Source organism: Thermobia domestica, chromosome 14, assembly GCF_964235325.1.
Source record: "Thermobia domestica chromosome 14, izTheDome1.hap1.1, whole genome shotgun sequence".
Classification (NCBI taxonomy): domain Eukaryota; kingdom Metazoa; phylum Arthropoda; class Insecta; order Zygentoma; family Lepismatidae; genus Thermobia; species Thermobia domestica.
This window is the reverse complement of record NC_137467.1, coordinates 171,175,447-171,187,622: the sequence shown is the minus strand read 5'-3', so window position 1 is coordinate 171,187,622 and position 12,176 is coordinate 171,175,447. Positions and strand designations below refer to the sequence as shown.

Sequence of the window (12,176 nt, the reverse complement as noted above, 5' to 3'; positions counted from 1 at the left end):
AGAAAATTTATGCGCTGGAATTATTCATAACATAGAGCCCCCTTAAATAGTCGGCTCCAGGGCCCCATAAGCCTTAATCCGTCCCAGTCTATAAGCAATATTTCACGAAAAGCTGGTATTTTTAACAAATGTGTTCGTCATCAAGTTTTCATAAAGTAGTCCCTTTCTCCTTTAAATAATTTCAGAGGCCGCGGTGTTTCAGTGGTAGAGCGTTCACCTCTGGTGCATGGAGTCCTTGGTTCGATCCCTGCTCGCGCCAAGTGAACCTTGTGCGGACAAACATCGTGCGCATGGGTTTTCTCCGGGTTCACCCGTTTTCTCCTACTTTCTTCATTCGACCATTTCAATCATTTCTCATCATCACTGTCTGCTTTAGCTTAGCCGGCATAGACGTGGGACGTAAAACTTAAAGATTTCATTTCAAATCATTTCAATCAAAAAACAGTTGCAGGAAGTATGTAATTTCGAATAAAACAAACTACTATATAAAATTCTAAGTATATTATTTTTTTAAATGAAATTCTCGCGAACCTTATTTCTAAGTCGAAGGGTAAAAAGACTAAATTCACTGTCTTATTATTATAGATCCGTTTCAATGGAAGCAGTTGAAATAGTTGGGAAAAATTAAAAAGCTATACCCTATATTCCAGTGTGCCAGAATCGGTATAACGCGGCACACTGGTGTGTCCAGCAAAGTGAACAGTGTGACGAAAACTTTTTCCTATTATTTGCAAGAATAATTGTCGAGTTTCTATTATTATTATTATTATTATTATTATTATTATTATTATTATTATTATTATTATTATTATTATTATTATTATTATTATTATTATTATTATTATTATTAACTATTCTTCCATGGATCAGCTATCTGTATACAGTTAAGCAACCAGAAGTATCACATTGAAGTAATGATTATAATTATTCACTTTAATAATAATAGAAAAGTCTATTTTACCGGGAAATAACTGCATCCGTCTTGAAAGTTAGGACTAACAACAAAGGGATCCAATGTTCTGACCACACACTGCCCCAAAGTCTATTATACTCGATTTTAGTGCCACCCAGGCCCGTGCTGGCCCACCGGGACACCGGGACGTGTCCCGGTGCGCCCTCCGAAATATCACAGTATAAATAAAGTTACAAGTTTTTAGTAATAAATTCTTACAGTTTTGTTGGTAAAGAACCCGTGAAAGGTGCAGTACGCCCTTTACATTAGTCGTCCTTGCGAGTCCGCATCAAAGATGAACGACTTTATTTACTCGTCTGTATACCACAGTTCTGTAAAATAAATGCATACAGTTACTATTGGTAAAGAACCTGTGAAAGGTACAGTGCACCTTTTACATAAGGCGCCCTACGAAACATCACATTATAGGTAAGTGGTTTTAGTTATCCTGTGTACCAGCTTTATATAATAAATTCAAACAATGATTGTTAATATAGAAGCTGTGAAGAATACAAGGCGTCCTTTACAATTCATACGTTGCTATTGGCAGAGAACAGGTAAAGTGTATAATCACTTACAAAAATATTATAAAGTTATGTAGCTATAAAACGAAACAACGTGATACATCAAGAATAGTTCGGATAGTCAAACGTACGATGCGTTCATGAAATACTACACTGACACTAGTCTCTAATTTACGATTTTTACGGCATCGAAGCTTTCAGTCTTAATATGCGTCCATATATCCGAGCATATTTATTGTTCCTGTGTGTTTTAAATCAGTGCTCGGATAATCAGTACCTATTGTAATTCTAAAATATAGCTATATTAATTTCCGTAAAATGTGGTCTTCCTGTCACCACAGCACGGCGCGTTCTCAGGTTGTGGATCGAGGAGAAGGCTTCTCGGATATAGAGATTAGCTGCGAATATACTGAATAAGCAGTCGCGGACAGACAAGGAGTGGTCCTCCAACTTAGGGATTTGGTGTGGGGCTAACAACTCATCCTGTGAAAAAAAGGCTTGTTCAGATATATTCGTAGATTCCTCGGATCAGAACTGATAACTTGGCACGAACTCAGCAAAGCAAAATCGACATGAGAATTGGAACATGGAAGATAAGAAGTCTCTATAAAGCAGTCGCGTTAAAATGTGTAACGAATGAGTTTAGAAATAGAAGATGGAACTAGTGGGATATCAGGAGGTTAGATGAGAAGGAAATGGAGGAGTCAAGTCGGGAAATTTTACGTTCTTTTACGGGGAACGAATTAAAAACTACCAACTACGATTAGAGCTTTTCGTTCACAAACGAATACGTAATATCAGCAATTACATGGGTTGAATTTGTTAATGTAGTTTTTTGTTTTACTTCTCTTAATGGTCGGTGGTGTAATATTATTGCTTTAAATGTAAGTACATGCCCCAACAGAAAATAAGGATGACAATAAAAAAAGTTTTTACGAAAGAATAGAACGGGTATTTGGTCATCTCCTGAAATACCATATGAAAATTCTGTTAGGCCGTTTCAATGCAAAGGTAGGACGAGAGGATATTTTCAAACCGATTATAAGGAATAAATGTCTGCATAAGGAAGGTTGTGGCAACGGCGTTAGACTCGTGAACTTTGCAACATCCAGAAACCTTATCGTGATGATTATAAAATTCCCACATCGCGACGTTCATAAATATACTTGGATCTCACCAGACGGAAAAAAAACATAATCTAATCGATCACATTTTAGTAGACAGAAGAAAACAGTCTAGCACAACTGATGTCCGGTCGTTCAGAGGAGGTGATTATGATAATAAGAGAGAGATTATCGTTGAAGAAAGTAAATATTTAATATCTGAAAACGGAGCGGTTTAATTTAAAGAAATTAGAGGAGAGTCAGGCGAGAGGGGAGCCAGATTGAAGTGTCGAATAGACTCTCGGTTTTAGAAGGTTTGGAGTGCACTAGTGTTCAGGATACTTGGTTGAAATTAGAGAAAACATTAAGATTTCAGCAAAAGAAATATTGAGACAGGCAGAAATACGTAGGAACTAAGCATGGTTCAACCAGGAATGCAATAAAGTAGCAGAGAAGAGAAAACAGAAGAAACAGCGTTGGCTACAAAATCCTAACGAAATAATTACATAAAATTTCACTATCATCTGGCGTAAAACTTCCAAAACTTTTAGAACAAAGAAACGCGGTTTTTGAAAGCTAAAGTTAATTAACTTGAAGATAATAGTGAAAAATAAAAACATTCCGGACATGTATAAATGCAACAGACTTTAAAAAGGCTATCAATTTCGTGCTTATATATTAAAGAAAGCTAAAGGAACAGTTCTCACTGATCAGGATAGCATCTTAAATAGATGGAAAGATTTTCTTGACGATTTGCTTAACACATAGTCAAAAACTAATATGCGTGGAAAAGGTGAAATGCATACAGCATAACTGTATATTCCAGAACCTAACCAGACAGAAATAGAAATCACTATTAAAAAATTAAAGAAACACACATCTCCGGGTGTAGACAAAATTCGGATTGACTTAATTTTAGCTGGGGGGGGGGGGGAGTTCAGAAGAAAACCAACAACACTGATTTAATAATTATTGAGGCATTTCTCTTCTGTCAACATCCAATGAATTTTCTTAAACATTCTATTAGCAAGATTGACTCCATACGCAGATGAAATTATTGGAGATTATCAGAGCAGATGTAGGTAAAATAGATCAACTATCGACCAGATATTTACTATTCAACAAATACTTGAAAAGAAATGGGAATACAATATTCTGGCACATCAATTATTGACTTTTGACTAGGGTAGGAGGGAAACATTGTACAACATGCTTACAGAATTTGCAATACCGAAAAAGGTATATTAATTAAGATATGTTTAAATGAATCCCAAAGTAAGGTTCGAGTAGAAAAATTCTTGTTCAGGAGCTTTCACGTTGAGAATGGCCTGAAAGAAGGAGATGCGTTGTCGCCATTATTATTTAACTTTGTTCTGGAGAACACTATAAGGAAAATGAAAGACAGGAATCAGGACCTAGAGCTGAATTGTATTTACCAGGTTATGGCGTATGCTTATGATGTAAATCTAATAGGGTATGATAGAACAATAGAAAGGAATGCAAAAATCTTACTTAACGCTTGCAGAGATATGGGCTTAAAAGTAAATGCAGAGAAAACTAAATAAATGGAAGTTTGTCGGGATTGTAATACTGCATTTTATGTATGCGTTAAAATACCAAATAATATTTTCTTTCGACAAAGTGGATACTTTCAAATATCTAGAATCATTATTAACAGACCAAAACCATGATCACAAAAAAAAATTAATGTCAACTGAAAGCAGGGATTTCGTGTCATTATTCAGTTAAAAATCTTTTGTTGTCGCGAATTCTGTTGAAGAATTTGTAACTTAAAATATAAAATGATAATCATGGCTGTTGTGCTGTATGGTTGGGAAACATTGGCACTGACTCTGAGGGAAAATCGCAGACTGATAGTACCGGTATTCGAAAACAAGATTCTTAAATCAATATTTTATTTATTTATTTATTTATGACTTCGTTTACGTGGCGAATTTAAGGCTCTGCAGCCTTCTCCGAGCACTTAACCACGTGCATGCATTTTTTTTAAAAAAAGCACCAATACATAGAAAATATTAACAATTACAAAAGAAAAGTATTGAACCACATAAAAAAAATATACTACTTAAGTAAAAAATAGTTAAACACTTCAAAAACAAAAATTGAAAATAATATACAATAGAGGAAACAAAATAACATGGAGAAACCTAGAAGTATGAATATATAAACAGTACAAATTAACATAGGTTTCCTACTGGTTGTGTGTTCATATGTGGGTTATTAATAATCTGGTAAAACGAAGATGTCTCATGTGCTACCAGTATCCTTATCTTTACTTAAGAGAAGGGAATTTACAGATATTTTAAATTTGGCAACTGTGGAAACGTTGTGTATTAATTGAGGTAAACTGTTCCAGAGGCGTGTAGTACTTACTGTGAAGGATTTTGAGTATGAATCAGAATTGTGACTGGGTATGGAGAGCAAGAAATTATCTTGTGATCTTGTGCTTCTAGTATGAAAGTCTGATAAATATAAAAATCTACGGGCTAGGTAAGATGGTTCTGACGTAGTAAGTATTTTGTATATACAATAGGGTAAGGTTATGTAAGTTTCTTCTTCCAACTAACGTCAGCCATGACAGTTTTTTTATAAAAAGATGGCATTTTGGACTCTTTGCAAGCGCTTTGCTTCACTTTCTGTTAGATCAGAATAGACTGAGTCGCAATAGTCAAGATGTGGAAACACCAGTACCTTGACAAGTTTGATCTTCAGAGATATTGGTAAGAAATTTCTTAGTCGCTTTAACATATGCAGGGCACCAAATGCTCTCTTGGCACCATATTTGAACTCCAAGAGGAACGGGAATGGGGAATGGCGGAAACTCCATAACGGTGAACTGGATAATTTTATACCGCTTACAAAAGCATTGTTAGGGTGATCAAGTCTAGGAGGCTCAAACGGGCAGGTTATGTAGCCAGAATGGAAGAAATTAGAAACGCTTTCAAAGTTCGAACTGGAAATCCAAATAGGAAAACGAAAATTAGGAAGACCGAGGCGCACATGGGAGGACAATATTAAAATGGTTCTCTCAGAGATTGAAATATAAAGTAGAAACTGGGTCCAGTAGGCTAAGGACGGAAATCAATGGAGAGCTTTTGTAAATGCAGCATTGAACCTCCTGTGCCCATAGGCCATAGAGCTATATTAAGTTGTTGATACATTTAGCTTCTTGAAAGAAAGTATAGATGCCTTTCTATATCAGAATCACCATCAAATTTGTTTTAGTATTAACGTGAATAGCTAATTTATGGAAACCTTGAATCGAAATCTTCTTTACTAGAGAAAAAACTTTTTAGTTCCTGTAGTAACATTTCCGTCAAATAAAAAGAAGCTATGGAATTGGACACCGGAGGTTCAGTGTTGCATTTACAAAAGCTATCCATTCATTTCCGTCCTTAGACTACTGGACCCAGTTTCTACTTTATATTTCAATCTCTGAGAGAACCATTTTAATATTGCCCTCCCATGTGCGCCTCGGTCTTCCTAAATTTTCGTTTTCCCATTTGGATTTCCAGTTCGAACTTTGAAAGCGTTTCTAATTTCTTCCATTCTCGCTACATAACCTGCTCGTTTGAGCCTCCTAGGCTTGATGACCCTAACAATGTTTTTGTAAACGGTATAAAACTATGCAGTTCATCGTTATGGAGTTTCCGCCATTCCCCATTCCCGTTCCTCTTGGAGTTCGAATATTGGTTTAAGACTCTTGTTTTCAAATACTATGGTGATTTTGATATAGAAAGGCATCTATACTTTATTTCAAAGTATATATATATATATATTTTCCCGTTTGTATGGGCGCCCTTTTAGTAGGCTTGTCCACCGCCCTCATTAGTATCCCAGCACGGCCCTGGTGCCACCGCATAGCGATTTCCGTTTGTTTTCTTTGATACAAAGTTGGATAGAAATAGAACAAGTTCTAATTTAGAACAGTTGTATCAAATGTTGTTTATCAACCCAAAAGCTGCATACAACTTGGTATCGTACACGTTCAAATTCCACTTTGATGAAATATTTGATACAATATATGATGGAATATTTGTTCGTCTATAACGGGCTTTAGAAACCATTGTCCTTATGCAGAGTCGTTCTGACGCGTGATTAGTGCCATTCTAAAGAGTTCGACTAACATATGTTTCCTTCAGTAGTCCGGCCTTTACTATAACGCTAATCATACGTCAAAACGACTCTGCATAAGGCCCCATATATCTAGGAGTCAAAGTAATGTAAATGACTCAAAAATTAAATTTCAAGGACACAAGAGATGCTGTACATTTATTTAAGGTACGTTGTAGGAATTTCTCGAGTTGTGGCATGCTATGAATTAAAGCAACAGTTTGATTTCTGTTTAGATTCATAATTTGCAAAAATGATATGCTGCAGCATTAAACAACAATGATACAAAGGTGCCATCGCTTCTTTCTCTTGCTGCTGTTGTACCTAGAGTTTTACCCCAAACAGATATCGATCTTTTACAGAAAATCGATTATCAGTGGGCGAAAAATGCCCCTCATTATACCCACAGACCCAGACTTCAACAAAGCATTTATCCAGGTTGTCAGTAGAAAAGTATAACATAAAATATGTATATATAAGATACGTGCTTTAACCAATTAAATGAAGTCTTTTAACTGGATCAAGTAGTGTCTAAATACTATATGTTTTCAGGGCATACACTCATCATTACACGTTGACTCCAGTGGACGAAAGAACCTGAGCCAGCATTAACGATTTCTTTGTGTTACCTTATTTACCGCCGGTAAACATACAAAGCATAATTTATCATGGATATTCCTCAAAATACAACTTAAAATATCCCTTTTGTTTTTACTATGTTCTCTGTGCGTTAGTCCAAGACAGGAATTATCAGCATCTTCTAGTGGATAAAAAAGTCATTCAAGTGTATCACTACAGCAGGGCGAGCAATCATCCTATGCATATTAACGTACAGAACATGGAAGAGAGTTGAGGTAATACAATAGGTCCCATATACCAGGCAAGTTGACCGCTAAGTAACCACGAGGAGAACTTCCAAGCTCAATTGTACAGAGGAGAAACATGTATTCGTGTAGAGGGGAAGGCGATTTTTGTTGTCGCCTAGAAAACATTTGGCGAGCCATTTCGTAACGGTTTGCGTGAACGCAACGACATAAAATCTATTTTTTCCGTTAACAATATATTAATTATATTAATATATTTTATCATATTCAGTCGTTAAATTTTCCAGTATCTGTTTTCAAAACTGTAAAGAAAAGAATATAATAGTTAAATTGCTATGTTTTACGTTTTCCACATGTTTTGATACTACCTTGGTCCATTTTTCGAATATTATTCTCTAAAATAGAACAGACGAGGTACTGTGGGGAGAAACGAAACAAATGATAGGTTAATTTGTATTTACGTCCTACGTCAGTAACAAAGCCCTATAAGACGAGAGACCTACGCTCAAAATGAGATCTTTAGCGTACACATCATAACCGTCTGACATACAACAGAAAAATTTCGTTTCATTTTAAAAGTGGAATCTGACCACTATAGTGCATTCGATCGAGGCCCGATGAATCAACAGTACACACTTTGGTCACTAGACTAGAAAGAAAACTAAAGAACAAAAAAGAACAGAATAATCAGAGGCGGGTCTAGAGGGTCAGTACACGGAGAAAAATGCATAATCCAGTCGGCATGTAAATGCTGTTTTCACCAGGTTACGTGCGTCACCATATTAAGTAATGTTGTTTCAACCGTAGTACGATCTACATCACCGTCCAGTGAAAATTTTGTATTGTGAGACCACCATTTGAAATCTAGAATTAACGCCATACCAATTCTGACGGTGGTAACTTACGTATATAATGTTGTTACCACCTTCCTACGACTGTCCCCTCTTGGTTCTTTCTAAATCTATGACTCCCTACCTTACAAGAGTAATATGACGTCATATCATTCTATGAGAAGGAAAGATGTTTCTAGCAGGAAATCTAGACGCCAAACTCCAGACTTGGCATGGTGTTCCCATCTGCTGCACTTTTTTTATTAGATGAAGTTACATTACTTAGGAGCGCATCCGCGTAAATACGATGTATCCACATGGAAATCCTAGTCCTTTTTTTCTCAGTGTAAGAACCGAGACTATGATAGATATATCATGAGTTTATTGTAAACTTCCAAAAATATATAAATAATATCTTAAATTATTTTGTCACTCAGAAACTGGGGGCGTAGGCCCCCTCGGGCCTGGGCTATATCCGCCACTAAGGAAAATTTATGACTGCAACTTTGGGTTTACTATGCATTTTGATTACAGAGCTTCTTTCTATTAGTATGTTCAAGTTTCAATGCCGAATTCAAGCTTTTCTGCGTCAGCGTGCCTGTTCAAAATAATTGTTATATATTATTCAAAAGAAGGGGAAAAAACGAGTTTAGGAAAAAAAAAAAGAGTTTAGAGGTTAGAAAATGCCTATATAGGGAGGATGTTGCGAGACGAGTCCTACAAGAAGTATCTCAAATCTAGACTGTATAAAATTGAAGCCTGTTTTAAGTTTTCTTTCATTTTTAAAAATAAAGAAGATACATTCCTTCCTTTATTTTCTTAGTTCGGTCTTGATAACTTCAGGTGAAATGCTTAATTTACAACTTACATTAGATACATTATCATAACCAAGATAGTATATACTGTATGCATAAGTTATAAAATATCAAAATATAATTCATGTACTATCGAGACATGCTCTTACATTTTAAACATTTTATTCTATGGGCCTATAAGCTGTGGTATACTCGCCAAAGTTTCAAGGTACGCCACTGTAAGCATAGGCACCCGAAGTGGGGGCCAGAGTGGGGCCCAGGCTCCCCCTGGCTTACAAAAATGTATACGTAATATAGTAAACCACGTATATTAACTACCAGACGTAATATAGTAACCATGGAGATGCCTCGCCTAGAAAATTTTCTTCGGGCGCCCCTGACTGTAAGTCAGGTTCTCATGAAGACAACATTTTTAAGGGTTATGTTACGAAAACCGAAAGGACTTGTACCAGGTATTACAGCGGAGTACCGGTAATCCGAACAAGTTCGGGAGGAAAATTTTATTTTTTGTGGCGAAAATTCACAGTTTTAGGAAATTAATAACTAAAAGGATGACAACAACTGACAAATTGCCGCCGCAGCAGAGTGAAGTGAATTACACAAAGATAATATACCTAATGGAAAGATTTGTAACTAGCATATGTACTGTACCGGTACGTGGAAAAATAAAGTTTTTCTAACATTTTTCCAGTACAGTACATATACTGTAGTCAGAAAACGTGTTTTGAAATACTATATGCTATGCATAACAACACAATAGACCCGGTCACCCGCTTCAAACCGCGAGTTTGCTGTTATTCCGTCTAATCCGAACAGGGTTCTATCCCAATTAGTTCGGATTAGAGTGACTCCACTGTATTTAGTTACAGTTAACAATTTTAAGGGATTTTTAAAAATGGAAACCATTGAGTTAAGTTTTCAATTTTTAAGTGGAAGGGATTTTGAAATGTTCACGTACCTACTATAAAATCCTCAGGCTCAGCATAACAACCATCTACTTTTATATAGTCAATTTCCCAACTTGCAAAAGTCTGAGCATCAACTTCTAAGTGGCCAAGAATTCCTGGATAACCTCCACAGGTATTAGTTCCATAATCCTCATAGATTCCTAATTTTAGTCCTTTAGAATGCACCTATCGGGACAGAAAAGAAACACAATTAATTTCATGAGTACGAAATAATTGATAGTGAAAACACATTATTGTGCGACTTTCAAATTAAATAAATAGAAGGAATAATACGAGATAATTCCAAAGTACATTTTGAGAAATTTAGTAGAAGACAAGAAACGCTATTCAATAGATAAGAATAAAAAATTAATTTTTTTCTGGTGACGTGATTCTAGTAAGTTTTCTCAGGTTATCATCAGGTGAAAATATTCACTTCCAACGTTTCTAAAGAAATCGGAAAGAAAATTCTTCACAGAATTAAAGTGGATTCAGTACCAACATAAACTAAGGAAGAAAATAGAAGAGAAACCAAGTGAACTTTGCTAACAAAAACGAAATAAATCGAAAGACGAAAACAAGGAGAAGAGCTATTCCGATTCAAAAAAGAAACAATGGAGCATCTATGTAAAGAGAAAGAGGAAAATATGAAAACAAAGAAAATGATGTTGTGTCCAAAGTAGAAAATAAAGAAACGAACGAATAGAGAAGAAGCTAAGATATCTAACGAAGAAGAGCAAGAGGATAGGAGAAGAGAAGTGTGTAATGTTCAACCGAGAGAGGAAAATAAAATATGGGAAAGGAAATATTATCGGATAAGCACAATAAAACCAAAGGAGGAGGAAGAAGAGGACAATGGAAGAAGAAAGAAAGGTAAGGTAAGAGTGTGAGGTTGTTGTATAAGTAGTTATCGTGATATAGTTTGTCGCTTTCTTTATCTATACAGGACCGTACGTTATTACAAAACTTTTAAGGAACAGTGCATGGCTGTAATTGTTGTCAAGCGAAATATTAGGAACACAAGACTTTAAAAATCTAAACGTATTGAATTATCCACCATAGAAGAAACGTGAACTACTGCAACAGTATGCATTATACATTAGAATTGATTATTTTTAAAAATCCGAACATCTCGGTGACTGTAATATGCCCAAATGGTCCGTTACATTTCTCTTGTATTTTATTGGTTATCCTTGTTTTGTTACTTCTGTGCCATGTCTGTTATTTTGTTATTGTTTTGTCTGTCTATCACATGCACGTAACTGTTGTTTAAGACATTTCATATTTAATGATTAAGTTTAGTAATTGTGCTGCAAGTTCATGTAAAATGGATGTGCATATTCTCTATCTGATAGCTACTTACCTTTAACTTGTCTGTAAATTATCCAAATGTCGTCTGTGGTATGGAGAAAACAAAAATTGTATAGAAGAAATAGAAATAGTGTTTTAGACGGTCATTTTTTTGAAATACAAATATCTAACGTCGAAAGTGTCTACATACAAAAGTTTGGGTTTAATTAATATACCAACAAATATAAGATAATTTAGTGACAAAAATATTAATAATAGAGACTGGATGTTAGGTAAAATGCCTATTCTTTAATATTAAAGATATGATCAAAAACAATGTCTTAACTTTTATATGGAAATTATAATTTCAATTTAAGCCAATTTTATTTTGCCTATTTTACCTATTTCGACACTTACTGCCTAAATTATATATATATATATATATATATATATATATATATATATATGGAATGCATGTAAGTTTCATTTCTATGTATAGTAAAAGAAGATATTAACAACCAAGTATATTTCTGTTCTTTGAACATATATGACTTGAATCTATTGTTTGAATTGTATTGAGTATTTATCTTCATTATTTCGAGTTACTTTTTGGTGTCTATTTTACTGCTTATTTTTAAATTTTAAGTGCCTATTTTCCTAGTTTTTAATGCCCAAACATCCGGTGTCTAATTATTAATCGAATAATAATTTCAAGACTTCGAACATTGAGAGAGATTTTTTTTTAAATCGTGTAGAA

The 12,176-nt window shown here is 35.0% G+C and overlaps 1 protein-coding gene across 1 annotated transcript in view; it reads right to left on the bottom strand.

The window, feature by feature from the left end:
* Positions 1-7,804: 7,804 nt before the first annotated feature.
* Positions 7,805-12,176, bottom strand: part of LOC145670109 (alpha-galactosidase A-like) — a 33,925-nt gene continuing 29,553 nt past the window's right edge. The window contains exons 4-5 of the mRNA XM_081738479.1: positions 10,141-10,315; positions 7,805-7,839 (exon numbers count right to left, since the gene is read on the bottom strand). Of these exons, the coding sequence (XP_081594605.1) occupies positions 7,805-7,839; positions 10,141-10,315 (210 nt within the window). The remainder of the gene's footprint in view (positions 7,840-10,140; positions 10,316-12,176) is intronic.